The sequence below is a fragment of the Pituophis catenifer genome, unplaced genomic scaffold (assembly GCF_029215685.1).
Source record: "Pituophis catenifer annectens isolate HBS135680 unplaced genomic scaffold, rPitCat1.0.hap2 SCAF_6, whole genome shotgun sequence".
Taxonomy (NCBI): domain Eukaryota; kingdom Metazoa; phylum Chordata; class Lepidosauria; order Squamata; family Colubridae; genus Pituophis; species Pituophis catenifer.
This window is the reverse complement of record NW_027256886.1, coordinates 4,213,016-4,237,902: the sequence shown is the minus strand read 5'-3', so window position 1 is coordinate 4,237,902 and position 24,887 is coordinate 4,213,016. Positions and strand designations below refer to the sequence as shown.

Genomic DNA, 24,887 nt, shown 5'->3' with positions numbered 1-24,887 from the left:
AATATTCAGTGAATATAGAATGCCTATTGTAAATAAAAGGAAGTATATTTAAACCTTTAATTCTTACTATTATTATTGAGTCTGATCCTGAAAATATTGCAACTAGCTGGTAGCAGAGGATGGTTAATTGACTCAATAAAAACTTAAAAATGTCTAAGAAAGATAGGCCCAACACCAGGGCCTACAGCAAAGAAATGGAAACAGAACAAGAAATAATCAACGAATCCACAAACGCAATTTCGAGAGAATCCGAAGAATACACCACTGAAGACGAAGAAATAATAGATGAAAATGATGACCAGGAGGAAATCGAAATAGAGAATAACGAACTCAGGTCAGAGATATTAAAACTATTAAAAAGCCAGAAGAATGATGAAAGCCTCATCGCGAACCTCCAAGAAATACTGAAGAACAGCGGAGCAGCGAGAGAGAAAAACATCACTAATGAGAAGTCTAAAGACCCAAAAATAGTGAGTGATATGACTACAGAGAAAGTCGTTACGAAGAAGAAAAAATGTGATCCCGCGCGAAATTTTGAATGGCAGCCATCTTGGTTTCAACAGGCCTCCAAGGCGAGCGAAGCAGAGCCAATCAAAATGCTCAGTTCAAAATTTCTGGCGCGAAAAACGTTATCAGACAACGAAAATGAAAAAGAGGATTCAAACTCCTCGGAAGAGTCAGAATCAGAAAGTGAAGATGACTCAACGAGATCCCAAGTAAAATCAGCAATGAAAACGCTCTTTGCTGCATTTGGGCCAAAACTAAAAATTACCAAAGTGCCACCGAAGAAGCAAGCGAGCAAGCCGATACCTCAAGACCTGCCCGCTCCCATCCTGACTTCGAGAGCGACGACGCCCGAACCCAGAGAGCCTTGTCGATTCCGCCCTACACCACAGACCGAAGCAAGTGCCAACGCCCCCAAAAGAAAAAGAAGAGCAGCCGCCGTCGTCAGAACTCCCAAGGCCGAACCAGAGACCGACTCGTCTGGAGAGGAGCAGAGCGAGCGAGCCGCAATGGAGAGAACCTTCCACGACGACGCCAAAGAAGAAATGGACAACGCGCATGCGCGAAACTACGTACACGGTCTGGAAAGACATGAACTGGCGAGAGAACCACGCAGACTCGTTGCGAGCATCCCCATGCCGTTTTGCAATTTTCTACACTTGCGAGACCACGGACTACCTCAGGTTGTAAGTAATGGACAAAATAATGTGGGAAACTTACCCAGTGACTTCCCAAAACTAAGGGTTGATGGCGTTAATTTGCAAGAATGGTATCAACAGCTCCAGGTTGTCTTTATGAAGGAAAACTTACTATTTTTTATCACTAGTCCCCCAAAAAGACCTTGGACTTTACACCATAGAGCATTTTTCTTAATAATATCTAGTGTGTCTCCTGCAATGTATCATAGCATCAAACCAAATTTGACTGTTTCAGAAATTATTCAATGCATGTTTAATTTGTTTCACAGCGACAGTGTAGCTACCACCACAAGAATGTCTAAGGATTTCTTTTCATCTAGAGTAAAACCAGGGGTTTCCATAAGTGAGCATTTAATATCTTTAAACAAAATAAGAGCTGAGCTGCATTTGAGGGGGGAGGTGATTTCAGACCAAACAATGAAAAGTGTTATTATCAACTCACTTGATTCATCATGGGATAGTTTTATGTCACATTTAGACACTATCAATCTAGGATATTTATCCATAGAAAGTCTATCCAACAAATTGATAGCAGAAGACAATTCAAGAAAAAATCGTTCTAGCAATCACACAGAGCACAAACCTTTTAGGAAAGTAGCTTTCCAAGAAAAATATAATGAAACATTTAAATGTCACAATTGTGGATCCAGGGAACACAATAGAAGAGATTGTCCCAAAATTTCAAAGGAAAGACATAGGTCAGAATATAGGAACAAATACAATTATAGACAGTCTTCCATAGATAGACATAGATATAGAAGCCCACCAAATTACAGAGAAAATAGAGGGGGCAGAGAAAATTCAAAGGAGAGAAAATCTGGTTCACTGAATGGACTAAATAAACAAGACAACACTAAAATACAACAAAATGAGAACAATAATTGGCTTATTGATTCTGGAGCAACTAATCACACCACTAATAACAAAAATATATTGTCTTCATTTACAGAAGATAAATTTGTAATAAAGGTAGCTAACCAAGAAAAGGTTCAAGTATTAGGCAGAGGGAATGTAACCTTGCCTGGTCTAGGAAAAATAGAGGGGGTATTGTTAATACCTGAAATACCTCATAACATACTAAGTGCCATAAAACTAAGTAGAGATTCTGACATTAATATAGTTTTCTCAAAGGGAAAAGCGACTTTAGAGAAGAATAAAATAAATGTAGGCACTGTGATGATTAAAGGAGGCCTACCTTACCTGATAACAAAGGAAAAATGGTTGCATAACATCGATTCAAATATGGAAGATTGTACTGAAGCAGATGATGAAAATATTAGTAACAGTGACAATGATGAATGTAAAATATCTCATGATCACATAGATACACACAATGAAAAAAAACCAAAAATAGGTAAGCCAATTCATGATGAGTGTGCTCACATCTTACATAGGAAGTTAGGACATGCAAGTTTTCCTGTAGTACAAAAAATGACTGAACACGCAGAAGATGTCAAAATAAAAAATTGTGAAAACTATTTGGAATGCTCAGTATGTAAATCTACAAAACTAAAAACTAGTCCCAGGCCAAGAAAATCTACTAGATCAACTAACAAAATTTTTGACTTAGTACACATGGACCTAGTTGGCCCATTAACTCCATCAATCACTTATAGAAAACGTTACTTCCTGACAATAGTAGACAATTATAGCCGCTATGGGTTTGTTTACACATTAAAACACAAAGATGAAACCTTTCAAAAATTTAAGGAATTTTACAAACGCATAGAAACACAACACAATATCAGAATAAAACAAATTATGACAGATAGGGGATGTGAATTCATGTCTAAAGAATTCTCCCAATGGTTAAAGGATAGAGGAATGCTACATTACACGTCTAGTCCATTTTCTGCGTTTCAGAACGGGATTGCAGAGAGGAAGAATTCCACATTACAAACTATGATTAGGTGCACATTGGAGGATGCTGGCTTAAGCAAACAATTTTGGTCAGAAGCCTTACATTATTCAAATTACACACAAAATAGAACCTGGTCCAGTATTGTAAATAAGACACCATATGAAGTAATGTATAATAGGAAACCAAAATTAGCACACATGCACATATTTGGAGTCACTGCAGACGTACACATACCTAAACAGTTGAGAAGGAAGGGAGAAAACGTATCCAGAAGACTCAGATTTATGGGATATGAAACTGGCACCAAAGGGTACAGATTCATTGATAATAATAACAAATTTATAGTTTCCAGAACAGCTGTGTTCCATGAACAGGCCAACTGGTCTAAATTACATCTTAATGAAATATTTCCAAATAAATGCAAAGATACAAAATCTCATGAGGAAGGGACCATAGAAAAACAAAATATCAACAAATATAAAAGCAAAACCAAAACTTGGACAAATAGTCAACACAAAATAAAGACAGACACACTAACAAAAAAGGAAGCAAGATATTTGCATGATAACAATAGCAAACCTGAAAGAACCATTAGGAACAACAGAAATCAAATGCCAAATAAATACAGAGACTACATAATGCATATGGATGGTGAATCAATAACACCTAATACTTATGAGGAAGTGTTAAAACTTCCTCGTGAAGAAAAAGAAAAATGGGAACTAGCCATGAAAAAAGAGATGGAAAGTTTACAAGGATTAAATGTGTTTACACCTGCAATTGCACCTAAAGATAAAACAATTATTGGTACCAGGTGGATATATAAAATTAAGAACCTAGAAGGAGGCAATACTCTATACAAGGCTAGATTAGTTGCACAAGGTTATGCACAGAAATATCCGGAGGACTATACTGACACGTATTCCCCCACAGTAAGAACAGAGAGTGTCAAAACAGCTCTAGTAGTAGCATCAGCACTCAATCTTGATGTATTTCAATATGACATACAGACTGCGTATCTACACGCAAAACTAGATAAGGAAATATATGTAAGAGCACCTCACAGTCAATACACCAACAAAAATGAAATTTGGCTGTTGAACAAGAGTTTATACGGATTAAAACAATCTGGTAAAAGATGGTATGATTGTTTAGTAAAAGTACTTAAGACCATGGATTTCAACGCTACCACTGCTGATAACTGTTTCTTTGTCAAAAAGGGTGATGATTACATTGAATTTGTATTGATTTATGTAGATGACATTTTATATATAGGAAAACACAAAGAGAGAAGAGAAACTTTTGTAAATAAGCTAAATGAACATTTCTCGTTGAAATCTCTAGGTAAAGTGAACAAATACCTTGGTGTCCAAATTAATAAGACTAGAAGGGGATTCAAACTTACTCAGAGAGATAAGATTATAGAACTTCTAAATAAATGCAATTTAAACAATGCCAAACCCTGTGATACTCCTATGCAAACTGATTTTCTTAGAAATACTGATGAATCTTCTCCTGAATTCAAGGATAACACATTTTATAGATCAATCATAGGTTCACTTCTTTATATATCTAATTGGACTAGACCAGATATCGCCTTACCACTCAATTTATTATCTAGACACGTCAGCAAACCAACAATGTATCACTGGGAAGCTGTTAAAAGAATTTTAAGGTATCTGAAAAGTACACTAGATTTTTGCTTAGTATTAGAACCTAGTGATAATAAAGAACCAAAGCTTGCATGTTACGCAGATGCGGATTGGGCTGGAGACACATCATGCAGAAAAAGTACTTCTGGTTATATTTTTCTCTTAAATGACTGTCCAGTTTACTGGTACACTGGTAAACAAGAACTAGTAGCCACTTCAACGACAGAAGCGGAATATGTTTGTTTATCCAAAGCTGCAAATAACCTTGTATGGTTTAATGATTTAATTTCAGATGTTTGGAAAAAACCTGCTTTGCCTTTTGTTATGCATGAAGACAATAAAGCAGCCATTGAAATATCTAGATCCGATGCCATTGGACAAAGGTCCAGGCATATAGACATAAAATTTAAACATGTGAGACAATTGTCTCAAGATGGATTTATTAAAGCAGTGCATTGTGATACTTCGGAACAATTAGCTGACATATTGACAAAGCCTTTACCTTCTAAACAGCACAAATATTTAACTTCTAAATTGTATGTTTTGTATTGTCCTGAATCTGAATGTAATTGGTGTTGTATAGCGAATCGGCATTTAGAGGGGGATTTGTCAGATGTAAATGCCTTATTCTCTAATGTGTAAATAGTATATGAATGGGATATCAGGGGTTAACTTATTCTTCGATTCTTAATGTATTCATAATTCACCACTCCCACTCATAGCTCCACCCATTGTATATATAAGGAGCCACCTTCACCCTTTTCCTCGCTTCTATCTGTGAATATTCAGTGAATATAGAATGCCTATTGTAAATAAAAGGAAGTATATTTAAACCTTTAATTCTTACTATTATTATTGAGTCTGATCCTGAAAATATTGCAACAAATACAAATATGAAACAACTAACATGTTCAATATAGAAATCTACCATGGTTTTCAGATTTGTTAGTTGTTTCTGGCCTAAATTGCATATACAAGACTAAATTTCAGAACAATAATAAATATAGAAAAAAAAATCAAGATGGCAGGAGCAAGCAGATGCACTACACAAGGCTCCCTGCCATGAAGAGAAGGGATAGGAAAATTGTGGGAGATTCTTCAACACTTGGAGCACCAAAGGAAGCTCTCAATCCTCAATCTTCCCCTTAACCTTATCTTCTTCCTGCCCTGCTACTGCCTTTCCTGCTATTTGACTGGAGTCCAGAGACTGAAGGGACCAAACTGGGATGGCCTGGCAAAGACAGGGGATTGATCTGGAGTCCAGAGGCAGCTGAGACTTGTATTTTCACCCTGTCAACCAGTGAAGATTTGGGGTGGACAGGGAGATCCAATCTAGGACCATTGTCTGAAGCACTGAGGGACATGACCAGGACAAGGGACAGATGATAGCTTGGGCAAGGAACATTGGGCACAGTATACAGCTAGAAGAATGGGAAAGGGCATGGGAAAACAATTACAGTATAATTGAGAATCATTATAAAATGTGGTACAGATGGTATCTAGCTCCTTCAAGGTTAGTGAAAATGTACCCGAATGTAAATTCGGCTTGTTGGAAATGTAAGCAAGCTCAAGGTACTTTCTTGCATTCATGATGGCTTTGCCCAGAAATAAAGAAATATTGGAGGAAAATAAAAACATGGATAGTACAAATAACAAATCAAGAAATTGAATTAGAACCAGAAATCTTTTTATTAGGCATGATCAAAAGGAACATTAGACAGGACATAAAATACTTAACACTACACATAATTATGGCGGCAAGATTGGTATTAGCACAATTATGGAAAACAGATCGTTTGCCAACAGACCAGGAGATAATTCAAAAAATTTACGCATGTGCAGAAATGGATAAATTAACCTTAAAATTAAAAGACAAGGAAGACTCAAAATATTTTGAAGTATGGAATAAATGGTATAAGTGGATAGATCAAAAGAAAAAAGGGCAAAGACTAAATTTAGGAAAAATCAAATGTAACAAATAAGCACCATAAGGTAGATAGAATAAGAAATAAATCACTGTTTATATATGTATGTATATATGTACACATAGGTACATATATTTAGTTTGTCTGTGGGGTTGTGTATTGTATATGCAATTTTATGATTGAGAAAAATTTGTATAATTTTGTATTTTTAAATTTTTAAATTCAATAAAGTTTGTTTTTTAAAATTAAAAAAAAAAAGTGAAGATTTGGGGTGGACAGGGAGAGCCAACCTAGGACCATTGTTTGAAGCAGTGAGGGACATAACTTGAACAAGGGACTGCTCATCGTCGTAAAATTGCTTAACGCATTGTAAGCCGCCCTGAGTCTCCGGAGAAGGGCGGCATATAAAAATAAATAAATAAAAAAAAATGTTGGAAGTACCGAGGTGCTTCCAGGTTAAAAGTATTAACCAGTGCCATCACTGTTGTCTGGGGGATGCCCAGTTGGGGATGCCTTCATATCCCCTAAATGAGCCAACCAAAGTGGTAACTATTTATCTATTCATGTTTGCATGCTTTCAAATTGCTACATCAGCAGGAGCTGGAGCAAATGACAGGCGCTCACCCAAGCATAGAACAGCACTCAGCTCTCAAACACAGGCTTGTGATTGTCAACCCAGCATTCTAAATGCATGTGCCACCACACTCCTAAGGGACTGGTGGGAGGTAGAGGGAGGTAGAGAGTGTGATCCAGTGCCAGTCTGAAGGGGTTGCATGGCTGGAAGCCATGCCAAAGAGTGTGTCCTGAGGGTGGAAGGCTGATAGAGGTGTAGTGAAGAGCTATCTTGGAGCTGGAGCTGAAGCCAGCCCAGAAGGATGACACACTGGCAGGGACTGGAAGCAAGAACTTGCCCAAAGTCAACAGGGGCCTTTGAAGTGAAGTATGTGTCCCAAATCAGAGGTCAGAGATTGGAAGGAGGAGTGTAAAACCCAGAGACCAGAGATGGATTTGGAGCCCTCTGGTAAGGTGGGCCAGGGACAATGGTGGCATAAAGGTCAATGAGCTGGCAACTGGGGTTGGAGGCCTAGCTGGTGTTGTGAACTTTGGTATTCCAATAGATAAGGAATTCAGAAGCCAGTAATAAATTGAAGGTGAAGATCACATACTCTGAAGAACATTGGTGGCAATATGTTGCGTAATTTTGAGGATCAGACTCAATAAATGATTCAGGAACGAAGTATTTAAACAAAGCACTATTTATTTACAGTAGGCATTCTATATTCTCTGAATGATCGTAGATAGAAGCAAGTGGGAGGTCCATACGTCCCCTTTTATATTAGTGAGGCGGAGTAATGGATGGGAGTGGTTACATATGAATACATTAAGAAGGAGATATAAATTAACCCCTGATATTCTGTGAATATACATTTTCCTCATTTGAGAATAAGGCATTTACTTGTGACAAATCCCCCTCTAAATGCCGATTCGATATACAACAATAATTGCATTCAGATTCAGAACAATATAAAACTTGTAGTTTAGAAGTTAAATATTTGTGTTGTTTAGATGGCAAAGGCTTAATCAATATGTCAGCTATTTGTTCTGAGGTTTCGCAGTGAACGGCTTTAATAAATCCATCTTGAGATAATTGTCTTACGTGTTTGAATTTGATATCTATATGCCTGGATCTTTGACCAATAGCATCAGATCTAGATATCTCAATAGCAGCTTTGTTATCTTCATGTATGATAAATGGTAATGAAGGATTTTTCCAAACATCTGATAATAAATCATTAAACCATACAAGATTATTGGAGGCTTTAGACAAACAAACATATTCTGCCTCGGTTGTTGATGTGGCTACTAAATCTTGTTTTCCAGTATACCAATAGACTGGACAATTGTTAAGAAAGAATATATAACCTGAGGTGCTTTTTCTGCATTTAGTATCACCTGCCCAATCCGCATCAGCGTAACAAGTGAGGATGGGCTCTTTAATATTATTGGGTTCCAGTAGTAGGCAGAAGTCTAAGCTGTGCTTTAAATACCTTAATATTCGTTTAATGGCTTCCCAATTATACATTAAGGGTTTACCAACATATCTGGATAACAGATTGAGGGGTAAAGCAATATCAGGTCTAGTCCAATTAGATATATACAAAAGGGAACCAATAACTGATCTGTAAAGTGTATTATCTTTAAATTCAGGGGATGATTCATCCATGTTTCTTAAGAAATCGGCCTGCATTGGAGTATCACAAGTTTTGGCATCATTCAAATTACATTTGTTCAGGAGTTCTATAATTTTATCTTTTTGAGAAAGTTTAAATCCTTTTTTGGTTTTACTGATTTGAACTCCAAGATATTTGTTTACTTTTCCCAATGATTTTAAAGAAAAATGTTCATTTAGTTTTGTTACAAATGTATCTCTTTTCTCTTTATGTTTACCGATATATAAAATATCATCCACATAAATTAACACAAATTCTAATGAGTCACCTTCTTTTTTAACAAAGAAACAATTGTCTGCAGTTGTGGCATTGAAATTCATAGTTTTGAGTACGTTGACTAAACATTCATACCAACGTTTGCCAGATTGCTTTAGTCCGTACAAACTTTTTTTCAATAACCAAGTTTCATTTTTGTTTGTGTATTGGCTATGAGGTGCTCTTACATATATCTCTTTAACAAGCTTTGCGTGTAAATACGCAGTCTGTATGTCATATTGAAAGACATCAAGATTAAGTGCAGATGCTATAACTAAAGCTGTCTTAACACTCTCAGTCCTTACTGTGAGAGAGTATGTGTCTGTGTAATCCTCAGGATACTTTTGAGCATAACCTTGTGCAACTAATCTAGCTTTATATAATGTGTTGCCTTCTTCCAGATTTTTAATTTTGAATATCCACCTGGTGCCTATAATAGTTTTGTCCTTAGGTGCAGGAGTAGGTGTAAATACATTTAATTCTCGCAAACTGTCCATCTCTTTGGCCATGGCTAATTCCCATTTTTTTCTTTCTTCAATGGGGAGCTTTAATACTTCCTCGAATGTGTTAGGTGTTGATGTTTCATTATTCATGTACATTATGTAATCCTTGTATTTACTTGGCACCTGATTTCTGTTACATCTGATTGTTTTTTCTGGTTTGCTATCGTTATCGTGTAGATATCTTGCCTTCTTTTTTGTTAATGAATCTGTTTTTATTCTGGGGTGACTATTTGTCCATGTTTTATTTTTGTTTTCATGTGCATTGTGATTGAGTTCTTCTCTATCTATTTTGTCTTGATGTTCAGTGTCTGTTTTTGTAGTTGGGAATATCTCATTAAGATGTATTTTAGACCAATTGGCCTGTTCATGAAATACAGCTGTTCTAGAAATTATGAATTTGTTGTTATTATCAATAAATCTGTACCCTTTCGTGCCTGTTTCGTATCCCATGACTCTAAGTCTTCTGGATACGTTCTCTCCTTTACGCCTCAATTGTTTTGGTATGTGTACATCCGCTGTGACTCCAAATATGTGCATGTGTGTTATTTTGGGTTTTCTATTATACATTAGTTCATATGGCGTTTTGTTTACGATGCTGGACCAAGTTCTGTTTTGAGTATAATTGGAATATAGTAATGCTTCTGACCAGAATTGTTTTCCTAAGCCAGCATCTTCTAATGTACATCTAATCATGGTTTGTAGTGTCGAGTTCTTTCTTTCTACCACTCCATTTTGGAATGCAGAGAAAGGGCTAGATATGAAGTGTAGCATTCCTTTGTTTTTTAGCCATTGGGAGAATTCTTTTGACATGAATTCAGATCCCCTGTCTGTCATGATTTGTTTTATTTTAATATTATGCTGTGTTTCTACACGTTTGTAAAACTCTTTAAATTTTTGAAATGTTTCATCTTTGTGTTTCAAAGTATAGACAAATCCATAATGACTATACTCATCTACAATAGTTAGAAAATATCGTTTTCTATATGTGATTGATGGGGTTAATGGACCAACTAGATCCATATGTACCAGATCAAAAATGTGATTAGTTGATCTTGTTGCCTTTTTTGGTTTGGGATTAGTTCTGAGTTTTGAGGACTTACATACTGAGCATTCCAAATAATTTTTACAATTTTTTATTTTAACACCTTCAGCATGTTCAATCATTTTTTGTACTACAGGAAAACTAGCATGTCCCAATTTTCTATGTAATATATGTGCACATTTATTGTGGATTGGTTTTCCAATCGTAGGTTTTTTGTTATTGAGTGTGTCATTAATAGATGTGTTTTTGTGATTATGATTTGTTTCATGTTCCTCATTATCACTATTGCTATTGTCTTCATTCTCTATGTTAGTGTCATCTTCCATGTTTGAATCAATATTGTGTAGCCATTTTTCTTCTGTGACCAAATATGGTACCCCTTTGATAACCACACTACCCAAATTTGTTTTGTTTTTCTCTAGTGTTGCTTTTCCTTTTGAGAATACTATATTTATGTCAGAATCTCTACTTAGTTTTATTGCACTAAGTATGTTATGAGGTATTTCTGGTATTAATAATACCCCCTCTATTTTCCCTAGACCGGGTAAGTTTACATTTCCTCTACCAATAACTTGGACTTTTTCTTGATTGGCTACCTTAATTACAAATTTATCTTCTATAAAGGAAGATAGTATTTTTTTGTCATGTGTTGTGTGATTAGTTGCCCCAGAATCAATGAGCCAAGCATTATCCCTTGAATCCTGTATGTTAGTTATATTATGTTTATCTAATCCATTTAATGATCCAGACTTTCTATCTCTTGAATTATCTCTGCCCCCTCTACGCTCTCTAAAATTAGGTGAGTTTCTATATCTATGTCTATCAATAGACGATTGTCTGTTATGATATCTGCTTCTATAGTCATGTTTTTGTCTTTCTCTAAGAAATTTAGGACAATCTCTTCTACAGTGTTCTTTGGATCCACAATTATAACATTCAATTGATTCTCGATATTTTTCTTGAAATACTACTCTCTTACTTTGTCTATGTTCTATGTGTGTATTACAGCGGCTTCTTCTTAAATTATCTTCAGCTATTAGCTTATTTGATAAATTTTCTATGGATAAGTATCCCAAATTAATTGTGTCTAAATGTGATATGTAGTTATCCCACGATGGGTCTAATGAATTAATGATAACACTTTTCATTGTTTGATCTGAAATTATCTCTCCCCTTAAATGTAGCTCTGCTCTGATTTTGTTTAGAGATATCAAATGTTCACTTATAGTAACCCCAGGTTTTATCCTAGCTGAGAAGAAATCTTTAGACATTCTTGTAGTGGTCGCTACACTTTCACTATGAAACAATTTAAACATGCAGTGAATAATCTCTGAGACAGTCAAGTTATGCTTAATACTATGATACATAGCAGGAGATATACTAGATATTAATAAGTAGAATGCTCTGTGGTGCAGGCAGTCCAATTTTAGAGTCCAAGGCCTTTTGGGGGGGTTAGTTATAAAAAATAATAAGTTCTCTTTTAGAAAAACAACCTGAAGTTGTTGACACCATTCCTGTAAATTAATACCATCTATTCTCAGTTTTGGGAAATCATTGGGCAAGTTCCCAATATTATTTGTTCCATTACTTACAACTGGAGGTTGTCCATGATCTTGTAAATGTTGATAGTTGCAGAATGGTGTGGGTATGCTCGCAACGAGTCTGAATGGTTCTCTCTGTTCTTCATGTCCTCCGTAGTTGTCTGCGTGTGTTTGCGCATGCGCATTGCTCATTTCGCTTCTGAAGCTGTCGGGAGAGGTTCTCGTTACTGTAGCTCCCTCGTAGTGTTCTTCCTCCGATGACTCGGTCTCCGGTTCGATCTTGGGTGTCCAGGTGACGACTGGTGCTTGCTTCTTTTCGCTGAAGTTGTTCCTGTTGAGGTCTCTGGCCCCTGGAATCGTCTGCGGCGTGGGGGAGTATTTACAGGGTTCTCTGGGCTCAGGCGTTGGTGTTCTCGCTGTTTGGATAGAAGCGGGTAGATTCCGAGACGTTTGCTTGCTTGCTTGTCTTTTCTTTATTCTTTGATCGCCAGCTTTCGTTGATTCTTTTGTAATTCTTAAATTCGGGCCGAATGTTGCAAAGAGAGTTTTCATTGCTGATTCTATTTGTAGTTCGATTGAAGTTTCTTCGATGTCTGTATCAGATTCTTCTGAAGAGTAGATTTTTTCTTTTTTAATTTTTACACTATGTAGGGCTTTTCGCGCCAGACATTTTGAATTCTGTTTTCTGATTGGCTCTGCTTCACTCATCTTAGTGGTCTGTTGAAACCAAGATGGCTGCCATTCGAAATTTTGTGCGGGACTGTTAGTCTTCCTTTTTGTTATATTCTTATCTACAGGCAATTCGCTCACCATTTTTAGTTCTTTAGATTCATCTGTTACGATGTGTTTTTCTCTCGCTGCTCCGCTGTTTTTTATGATGTCTTGGAGGTTCGCGATGAGATTTTCGTCATTTTCGTCTTTTTGGCTTTTCAATAGTCTCAGTATCTCTGATCTGAGTTCGTTGTTTTCTATCTCGTTCTCTTCTTGGTCATCAGTTTCATCGATTATCTCTTCGTTGTCTGTAGCGCAGTCTTCAGATTCTTTTGTTATTATAGTTGTGGATTCATCGATCATTTCTTGATCCGTTTCCATCTCTTTATTGTGTGCCCTGGTGTTGGGTCTTTCTCTTTTGTTTCTGGAGTTTTCTCTCTTAGGCATATCTAATTTTTATTGAGTCAGTCCAACCATCCTCTGCTACCAGATTGTTGCGTAATTTTGAGGATCAGACTCAATAAATGATTCAGGAACGAAGTATTTAAACAAAGCATTATTTATTTACAGTAGGCATTCTATATTCTCTGAATGATCATAGATAGAAGCAAGTGGGAGGTCCATACGTCCCCTTTTATATTAGTGAGGCGGAGTAATGGATGGGAGTGGTTACATATGAATACATTAAGAAGGAGATATAAATTAACCCCTGATATTCTGTGAATATACATTTTCCTCATTTGAGAATAAGGCATTTACTTGTGACACAATAGGCCTCTAAGGATTAAAATTTGGAAACAAATGAAGGAAATGAAGCTTCTATTTCCATATTTTTTTCTAGAGAAAGTCCAGAAGGAGATTAAAGATGTGTTTGATATCTCACAGTCAATTTCCTATCAGGATCGGAAGAAGCTGCCCTACACGAATGCTGTGATTCATGAAATACAGCGTCTAAAATATTTCTTGATAACTGGGGCTCCCAGGCAAACTACAAAAGATGTAAAGATGAAGGATTACCACATTCCAAAGGTGAGAAATGCTAAGAACAGCTACTGCTCTCAGAAACTGTTTTTGGAAATGAACAAATATGGGTCCATAAAGGCAAACTAAAACCAAATATTTCATCAATATTGTTTGAACTTTTCTGCCTGTTTTCCTTATGAAACTGCTCTGTTTAATCATCTCTTTGTTTGCAGGGGACCATTATTATCGCAGACCTGCGTTCTGTTCTCTTTGATCCTGAACAATGGGAGACACCTGAAGAATTCAACCCAAATCACTTTTTAGATAAGGATGGGAAGTTCATAGAGAGAAAAGAGTTTCTGCCCTTTGGAATGGGTACGTATATGAACCCAAAGCAGTTTATCACTTATAGATTCCACCACCCCCATCATTGAGTTGTTCTGAATTCATCATGGACTGAATAGAAAATCAAGGAATCTAAATTCCTTCTAATTTGAAAACCACGAGAGTCTGAAATTTCTCTTGGGCTACCAAGTTTAAACTACAAAGAAATATTAATTACATTTAGATTTTATATTTAGATTGTAATCAGTAGAGCTTTGTAAAATAGCTACAAGATTAGGAATTCCAGTTTGGCATTGCTGCGGGACAGTCATGGGTAACAGGGCTCTGTGAACCTAGGCTGAATCCTCATCGTTGGAGGGCCCTAAGGCACTAAACTCACCCTGAAGGGATGACAAAGAAAGGAGGGGGGGCCTTGCAGATCACGGAGAGCAGCGGCTCTTCTGCTTGATCCGAGGTGCCCTCCCATCCAACAATGAAGTGGAGAGGTGACCATTATGGCCACCGAGAACCTGGGACAACCGAAGAAGGAAATGTGCTGGAGCAGTTTGTGAACAGTGGCCTTGAACTGGGTGAGGTGATTTTCAACTTCTATACTAGAGATCTAATCCCAAAGAAAAGAAATTCCAAAAGAAAGACTCTCTAAAGCGGTGAAAAAGTGGCAGATAAACACTTAGAGAAAGATTACCGTAAGTGAAACCTAAGGGGAGAATATGAAGTTTTAAAATAGACTGGATCCAAATATTTTATTGGTAATATTTTGAAAAGGCATTTTGAAATGCTGGGAATATTTGATTGATTATTGGAAGAAATTGTTTGAAGAAAAGTGAAACAACAATCAACTGTGCCATCCACTGGTGAAAGAATATATATATTATATTTTTACAAGGCTGGGAATAACATTGGAATAATCTGATTATTGATAAGGGAGAAAAGAGAATCAAGACAAACAACATCTGGAAGACTGCCTTTTTGCATATTATTTTATACTTATTTGCTTCACGACTGATGGGGAACAAATTGTGAGACTTTTGAAGATTTCTAAGTAGAGTGGATTACAAATACCAGGAATTATTACTGAAATTGAAGAGTTGACTGTGTGACTTAAGAAGACATGGTGAAATCTGATGGATTCACCTAGGATTATAAACATTGTCTGATAACTGCTTAAGAGGTGAAAGAAGAAGAAGAAAAAACTTTTTGGAGAACTTAGAAGTAAACTAACCTGTTGAGGACTATAAATAACTATAAATATTGGGCATCCTGAGAAATAATTTTGACTGAGTAAACTGTTTCAATATTGGCTTTTTGGTGTTACAAATAATTGAGACTTTGGGACTGGTAGATTATTGAGTAACTTTTTGATCCATCAAAATAAGGAAAATGCTTCAACAGGGAAAAATAAATGTATTTCAAAAAGAAATATTGATACAAATCATGGAAATATATATCTTTATAAAACAATCTTTAAAAGCAGTATCTTGCATACATCATCAAGGTGATAGTAAAACAAGTAATTAATATGCCATCCATCTTATAATAAAATGACTTTGGGTGGCTTAGTTCAGCTAAAGTTTGAACCATGGTGTGGCTGTGGTTAGAAAGGAAAACTGCAGGAAAACTCTGCCCACAGCCAGCTGTTTGATCTTGACTGGCTCAAATTTGACTCAGCCTTCCATCCTTCTGAGGTCAGTAAAATGAGGAGCCTGATTGTTGGGGGCAATGTGCTGACATTGTAAATCACTCCCAGAATGCAGTAAACCCTTATGGAGTAGTATATAAAACTAAGAACAATAGGTTTCTTAAAGGGTTAGCTAGTGCTAAAGGTTATAAGTGAAAGGTTACAAGGTAGACTAAAATTTTATCAATGTTACCAATAGCATTCTTCCTTACTATAAACCTTCCTATGCAAGGATCACCTTTATAGTCAGGCATTCCTGAGCAGGAAACAGATGGTCTGCTCAAATTGGCATTCTGTCTATTTAGGAATAGCAAGCACTTAGCACTTACCATATTTTTTGGACTATGAGTCGCACCAGAGTATAAGATGCACCTAGATTTCGAAGAGGATGACAAGAAAAAAATAGTTTTTTGGCTTCCACACATCCAGTTTTTGCCCTCCTCAGCCCTCAGGAGCACTCTGCAGGCCTCCCAAACCCTCTGCACATCCAATTTTTGTGAAATAAGGACCCATTTTCATGAAAAAACAGGCCCGTTTTTGGCCTCCCGATTCATGTGTCCCATTTTTGCCCTCCCCAGCCTGCAGGAACACTCTGCAGGCCTCGTAAACTCTTCATGTGTCCCATTTTCGTCAAAAACAGGCTTGTTTTTGGCGAAAACAGGACGTTCGAATATGGCCCTGCTTTTGGCCTCCCAAAACACCCCCCCCTGTGTTTTGGGAGGCTAAAAACAGGGCCATATTCGGTCTATAAGATGCAGAGACATTTCCACCCACTTTTTTGTGGGGAAAATGTGTGTCTTATAGTCTGAAAAATACAGTATATACCCCTTCATAGTGCTTTTATAGCCTTCTATAGTGGTTTACAGAGTCAGCATATTGCCCCCAACAATCTGGGTCTTCATTTTAGCGACCTCAGAAGGATGGAAAGCTGAGACAACCATGAACAGGTCAGAATCAAACTGCTGGCAGTGAGCTGAGTTAGCCTACAATATTGAATTCTAACCACTGTGTCATCATGGCTCATGAACTGATTTAAAAAAGCAGTTTGATCAATGGCTCAGCACACCAACAGATTTAAAGCACTATCCCCAAAAGCTATTCCTATGACTAAATAATAACATGCTAAATAATAAGCAATACTAGAAGATACCAGGGGTGAAATGCTCCCGGTTTGGACCGGATTGCCCGATCCAGTAGCAATGGCGGCGGGTGGTTCAGAGAACCAGTAGCAAAAATCTCTGCGCCTCCTCCACCATGCCCAGCTGAGCCACATGATCATCAGAGGCTTTTTAAATTTGAGTTAAATGAGTTAAACTTTAAATTTTAAATTGATTTTAAATTGGGTTGTTTTAATTTACGGCCAAAATATTTAATTATTTTAATACTGTTTTTAAATTTTGTATGCTCTGTTTTTTACTTTGGCTGTTCACCGCCCTGAGTCCTATTGGAGAAGGGCGGTATAGAAATGGAAATAAATAAATAAATAAATAAATAAAAATTTAAAAAAACTTTTCAAAGCATTTTTTCTACAACTTCTTCCCCCGAAAAAATGCTTTTAAAAGTAAAAAAAAAGTCTCTGATGATCGTGAGGCTCAGCTGGGATCGTCAGAGGCTTTTCAAAGCATTTTTTTCTGCAACTTCTTCCGGGGAAGAGGTGGTTTAAAAAATGCTTTGAAAAGTCTCTGATGATCAGGCAATACAGCTGGGATCATCAGAAACTTTTAAAGCATTTTTTTCTGCAACCTCTTTTTTTAAAAAAAAGTTGGCCACGCCCACCCAGTCACATTACCCCCCCTCCCACCAAGCCACGCCCACAGAAACAGTAGTAACAAATTTTACATTTCATCCCTGGAAGATATCAAGGTTCAACAGGGAAATGTGTTTCATCCGTTACAAATCTTCTCTCACGTTTCCTTGCTGATGGGGTATATTTTGGAGAAGTGATCATTATTCCCTTTATACTTTGTCTCACCTACAGGTCAGCGTGTATGTGTGGGAGAGCAACTGGCAAGAATTGAGATCTTCATCTTTCTGACCAGCCTGTTGAAGGCCTTCAGCTTCCAGTTGCCTGAAGGAGTGAAAGAACTCAATGAAGAACCTATTGTAAAAGTGACAATGCATCCACAGCCTTATAAACTGTGTGCTATTCCCACAAAGGCTTAAACCTAAACACCACAAAAAAGCATAAAACTAAATACAGAAGAGGTGTTCAGTACGATAAATGTTTCATACATATACCAATTCACTTAATATTGTGTTTTGCTTCTATTTACTCAATACTGAAACTTCTTCAACCTATTGCTGGGTTCATGCAACATACCTAACAAGGTCAACCAAAGACTGGGAGGATGTGTGTGAAAAAACCTAAGGTTATCATGCTTTATCTTTGTTTCCTTTTGGGTGCCAATAAAACATATTTCCTTTTATTTTTGGTATCTTTTTAATTTTTACTAAATTTCTCCTATGGACCATGTTCCCCAACCAGATTTTGTAGATAGACCAAAATGATGCCATGCTTGAAGGGATGAAATGATGCTGAGAGAATTAGCAAAAGAAGAAAATATGCTCCCATCACATCCCTGTGCAGAACATCCACAAGACAAGAGCAACCAATGCATTTTTCATCCCAGCTGAACCTCAACTGGATCTAATTATGAGCTTCATTTAAAGCAGGGGTGTCACACTTGCGTTGTCACGGCAGCATCACGTGACGTATCATGACATTTTATCCCCTTCACCAAACCGGGGGGTGGATGTGGCCAGTGCGTGACGCATCCGGCCTGCAGGTTGCGAGTTTGACAGCCGTGATCTAAAGCCCTCTGTAGTTGCAGCCTAATCACTTTCTCTACAACCTTCCCCAAATATTTTTTGTCAGTCTTGCTCCAGTTGTCTTTTCTGGCAATTCCTCTGTCAGAATTCTTTGATGATTCAAGATCTTCCTCTGAATCAATGTAAATAAAGTGGTCCCTTCAGAGTAATCTGCCTAGTCCCTTTGTTATCCCTGCATTCTGGAGACTGAGTAGATTCCCAACAGAAGGGCCTGCCAGGCTTCTGGGACCTTTCCCCAGGTGCCTCCTAGAAATTGCAGTTGCATCTGAATGATATGATCTAAATAAAGAGGTGTGTGGTAGCAGCAAAGCTTCCTGGTATACGGAAAGTGATCACAGCTGAGTGACATGAATGTCCTTGATTTTCAGATCATATGTTAGTTAAGAAAACAAAACAAAACACCATATGAATTGTTTGTTGATTTTGTCTTGGTAGCCCTGAATTTCTGAGTCACTCTTCTCTTCACTCTTTGTAGAGTGTCAACATCTTTTTTTATAATGTGGTGACCAAAAGTGGATGCAGTATTCTAGGTGTGGGCTTACTAAGGCTTTATAAAGCGGTACCAGCATCTCACGTGATCTTGATTCAATCACTCTGTTAATGCAATTTAGGATTGCATTGGCTTTTTTTGGCTGTTGCCACATACTGCTAACTCATATTTGATTGATTGTCCACTAGGACTCCAAGATCCTTCTCACAGTTACTGTTATTAAGCCTGGTTTCACCTAAACTATACTTGTAACTTTGTTTTTCTCTGACAGAATGGAGAAAGTACAGTACCAACACTGTCCGCCATCCATAATCACCCAAACAGGCCAATCATTTTTGTTCTCTGATAAATGCAAGGTGGAAAACTGGCGTAGGAAAATAATTGTTCTGAGCATGTAACCTACTACATGTACAAAGAAATCTTCTCAGGTGAGAGGAAAAGTGACTGGAAAGAGAGAGCTTTAGAAGGGAACAATTATAATAGTTCTCCACTTACATCCATTTATTTAAATTTATTTAAGCTCAGTGGCTTAAAAGGTGCCAGAGAAGGTCTGTGCTCTGGCAGTTTGAGTCCTACCATCACATGAAGGAGTGAACTCTCATCACTTGACTCAGTTCCTGCCAATCTAGCAGTTTGAACGCATATAAGATAGAGGTTGGCCAGCAATGCTCCTGTGGTCACCATACCACATATGTCACCCAGTGTCCTTGTGATTCCCAAAACGAATGAATATTTTTAAAGAAAAAATAAAACAGCCAGAATCATATAAAATGCAAAATGTCACAGGGTTTTTGTCAGATGTAAATGCCTTATTCTCTATTGTGTAAATAATGTATATATGGGACATCAGGGGTTAACTTATTCTTTGGATTTTAATGTATTCATAATTTACCACTCCCATTCCTGGCTCCACCCCTTGTATATATAAGGAGCCACCCTCACCATTTTCTTTGCTTCTATCTTGAATATTCAGCGAATATAGAATGCCTATTATTATTAAAGAGAAATATATTTAAATCTCTAATTCTTATTATCTTTATTGAGTCTGATCCTGAAAATATTGCAACAAGCTGGTAGCAGAGGATGGTTAATTGACTCAATAAATAATTAAAAATGTCTAAGAAAGATAGGCCCAACACCAGGGCCTACAGCAAGGAAATAGAAACTGAACAAGAGATGATCAACGAATCCACTAACGCGATTTCGAGAGAATCCGAAGAATACACCACTGAAGAAGAAGAACTGATAAATGAAAATAATGACCAGGAAGAAATCGAAATAGAAAATAACGAACTCAGGTCAGAGATATTGAAGATACTAAAAAGCCAGAAGAACGATGAAAGCCTCATCGCGAACCTCCAAGAAATGCTGAAGAACAACGGAGCAGCGAGAGAAAAAAACGTCGTTAAAGAAAAACCCAAAGATCAAAAAACTGTGAGTGAAATGAATACTGAGAAAGTCGTTGTGAAAAAGAAAAGATGTGATCCCGCGCGAAATTTTGAATGGCAGCCATCTTGGTTTCAACGAACTTCAAAAGAGAGTGAAGCAGAGCCAATCAAAACGCTCAGTTCAAAATTTCTGACGCGAAAAACGCTATCAGACGACGAAAGTGAAAAAGAAGACTCAAACTCTTCAGAAGAACCAGAATCAGAAAGTGAAGACGATTTAACAAAGTCTCAAGTAAAGTCAGCAATGAAAACGCTTTTTGCTGCTTTTGGGCCAAGATTGAAAATTTCCAAGGCACCAACGAAGAAGCAAGAGATCAAACCGACAACTCGAGACCTGCACGCTCCCATCCTGACTTCGAAGGCGACGACACCTGAGCCCAGAGAGCCATGCCGATTCCGTCCTACACCGCAGACCGGATCAAGTGCCAACGCACACGAAAGAAAGAGAAGAGCTGTCGCCACCACCAGAACCCCTAAAACCGAACCAGAGACCGACTCATCTGAAGAGGAGCGGAACGAGAGAGCTGAAATGGAGAGAACCTTCCACGACGACGCCAAGGAAGAAATGAGCAACGCGCATGTGCAAAGCTACGTAGACGGCCCCGAAAGACTTGAACTGGCCAGAGAACCGCGCAGACTCGTTGCGAGCATCCCCATGCCGTTCTGTAATTTCCTGCACTTGCGAGACCACGGACTGCCTCAGGTTGTAAGTAATGGACAAAATAATGTGGGGAACTTACCCAGTGACTTCCCAAAACTTAGAGTTGATGGCATTAATTTACAAGAGTGGTATCAACAGCTTCAGGTTGTCTTTATGAAAGAAAATTTACTATTCTTTATAACTAGTCCTCCAAGAAGACCTTGGACTTTAAAAATAGATTGTTTACATCATAGAGCATTTTTCATAATAATATCTAGCGTGTCTCCTGCAATGTATCATAGCATCAAATCAAACCTAACTGTGTCAGAAATAATTCAATGCATGTTTAATCTATTTCACAGCGATAGCGTAGCTACAACTACAAGAATGTCTAAGGATTTCTTTTCTTCTAGAGTGAAACCAGGGGTTTCTATAAGTGAGCATTTGATATCTCTAAACAAAATAAGAGCTGAGCTGCAATTGAGGGGGGAAGTGATTTCAGATCAAACAATGAAAAGTGTTATTATCAATTCACTTGATCCATCATGGGATAGCTTTATGTCACACTTAGATACTATTAATTTAGGATATTTAACCATAGAAAGTCTATCTAACAAATTGATAGCAGAAGACAATTCAAGAAAAAATCGTTCCAGTAATCAAACAGAACACAAATCTTTTAGGAAAGTAGCTTTCCAAGAAAAATATAATGAAGCCTTTAGATGCCACAATTGTGGGTCCAGGGAACACAGTAGAAGAGACTGTCCCAAAGTCTCAAGGGAGAGACATAGGCCAGAATATAGGAGCAAATACAATTATAGACAGTCTTCCACAGATAGACACAAATATAGAAGCCCACCAAATTACAGAGAAAGTAGAGGGGGTAGAGAAAATTCAAAAGAGAGAAAATCTGGGTCACTAAATGGACTAAACAAACAAGAAAGCACCAAAACACAACAAAATGAGAACAATAATTGGCTTATTGATTCTGGTGCAACCAATCACACCACTAACAACAAAAGTATATTATCTTCATTTACAGAAGATAAGTTTGTGATAAAGGTAGCTAATCAAGAAAAGGTTCAAGTATTAGGCAGAGGAAATGTGACCTTGCCTGGTTTAGGTAAAATAGAGGGGGTATTATTAATCCCAGAAATACCTCATAACATACTAAGTGCTATAAAACTAAGCAGAGATTCTGACATCAATATAGTTTTCTCAAAGGGGAAAGCAACTTTAGAGAAGGACAAAACAAATATAGGCACTGTGATGATAAAAGGAGGTCTACCCTATCTGATAACAAAAGAAAGATGGTTACATAACATTGATTCAAATATGGAAGATTGTATTGAAGCAGATGATGAAAATGTTAGTAACAGTGACAATGATGAATGTAAAATACCTCATGATCACAAAAATACACACAATGAGAAGAAACCAAAAATAGGTAAACCAATTCATGATGAGTGTGCTCACATCTTACATAGGAAGTTAGGGCATGCAAGCTTTCCTGTAGTTCAAAAAATGACTGAACACGCAGAAGGTGTCAAAATAAAAAATTGTGAAAATTATTTGGAATGCTCAGTATGTAAATCCACCAAACTAAAAACCAGTCCCAGACCAAAAAAATCTAACAGATCAACTAACAATATTTTTGACTTAGTACATATGGATTTAGTTGGTCCATTAACTCCATCAATTACCTATAGAAAACGTTACTTTCTAACAATAGTGGATGATTATAGTCGCTATGGTTTTGTTTACACATTAAAGCACAAGGATGAAACCTTTCAGAAATTTAAGGAATTCTACAAACGCATAGAAACACAACATAATATCAGAATAAAACAAATTATGACAGATAGGGGATGTGAATTCATGTCTAAAGAATTCTCCCAATGGTTAAAGGATAGGGGAATGCTACATTTCACGTCCAATCCATTTTCTGCGTTTCAAAACGGGATTGCAGAGAGAAAGAATTCCACACTACAAACCATGATTAGATGCACATTAGAGGATGCTGGTTTAGGCAAACAATTCTGGTCAGAAGCCCTACATTATTCAAATTACACTCAAAATAGAACCTGGTCCAGTATTGTGAATAAGACACCGTATGAGGTGATGTACAATAGGAAACCTAAATTAGCACACATGCACATATTTGGAGTCACTGCAGATGTGCACATACCTAAGCAGTTGAGGAGAAAGGGAGAAAACGTATCCAGAAGATTAAGATTTATGGGATATGAAACTGGAACCAAAGGGTACAGATTCATTGATAATAATAACAAATTTATAGTCTCCAGAACAGCTGTGTTCCATGAGCAGGCCAATTGGTCTAAACTACACCTTAATGAAATATTTCCAAATAAATGCAAAGATGCGATATCTTGCGAGGAAGGGACAATAGAAAATCAAAACATTAACAAAAATAAGAACAAAACCAAAACTTGGACAAATAGTCAGCATAAAATAAAGACAGACACATTAACAAAAAAGGAAGCTAGATATTTGCATGACAACCATAGCAAACCTGAAAGAGCTATTAGAAACAATAGAAATCAAATACCAAGTAAATACAAAGATTACATAATGCATATGAATGGAGAACAAATAACACCTAATACATATGAGGAAGTATTAAAACTCCCTCGTGAAGAAAGAGAAAAATGGGAACTAGCTATGAAAAAAGAGATGGAAAGTTTGCAAGGATTAAATGTATTCACTCCTGCGATCGCACCTAAGGATAAAACAATTATAGGTACCAGGTGGATTTATAAAATTAAGAACCTAGAAGGAGGCAATACTTTATACAAGGCTAGACTAGTTGCACAAGGTTATGCACAAAAATATCCAGAAGACTATACTGACACATACTCCCCCACGGTGAGGACAGAGAGTGTTAAAACAGCTCTAGTAGTAGCATCTGCACTCAATCTGGACGTATTTCAATATGACATACAGACTGCGTATTTACACGCAAAACTAGATAAGGAAATATATGTAAGAGCACCACATAGTCAATACACTAATAAGAATGAAATTTGGTTATTAAACAAGAGTCTATACGGATTAAAGCAATCTGGCAAGAGATGGTACGATTGCTTGGTAAAAGTACTAAAGACCATGGATTTCAACGCTACCACTGCTGATAACTGTTTCTTTGTAAAAAAGAGTGATGATCACATTGAATTTGTATTAATTTATGTGGATGATATTTTATATATAGGAAAACACAAAGAGAGCAGAGAAATCTTTGTAAATAAGTTAAACGAACATTTCTCGTTGAAATCTCTAGGTAAAGTGAATAAATACCTTGGTGTACAAATTAACAAAACTAGAAGGGGATTCAAACTTACTCAGAAAGATAAGATCATTGAACTTCTAAACAAATGTAATTTAAACAATGCCAAAACCTGTGACACTCCTATGCAAACTGATTTCCTTAGAAACACTGATGAGTCTTCCCCTGAATTTAAAGATAATACATTTTACAGATCAGTTATAGGCTCACTCCTTTATATATCTAATTGGACCAGACCAGATATTGCATTACCTCTCAATTTATTGT

General features: G+C 37.1%; 1 protein-coding gene across 1 annotated transcript in view; it reads left to right on the top strand.

Annotated features, from left to right (window-relative positions):
• The window catches only part of LOC139318036 (cytochrome P450 2J5-like), a 37,389-nt gene extending 19,317 nt beyond the window's left edge, over nucleotides 1-18,072 (top strand). Inside the window, exons 7-9 of the mRNA XM_070945279.1 lie at nucleotides 13,765-13,952; nucleotides 14,120-14,261; nucleotides 17,888-18,072. Of these exons, the coding sequence (XP_070801380.1) occupies nucleotides 13,765-13,952; nucleotides 14,120-14,261; nucleotides 17,888-18,072 (515 nt within the window). The remainder of the gene's footprint in view (nucleotides 1-13,764; nucleotides 13,953-14,119; nucleotides 14,262-17,887) is intronic.
• The last annotated feature ends 6,815 nt before the right edge of the window (nucleotides 18,073-24,887 follow it).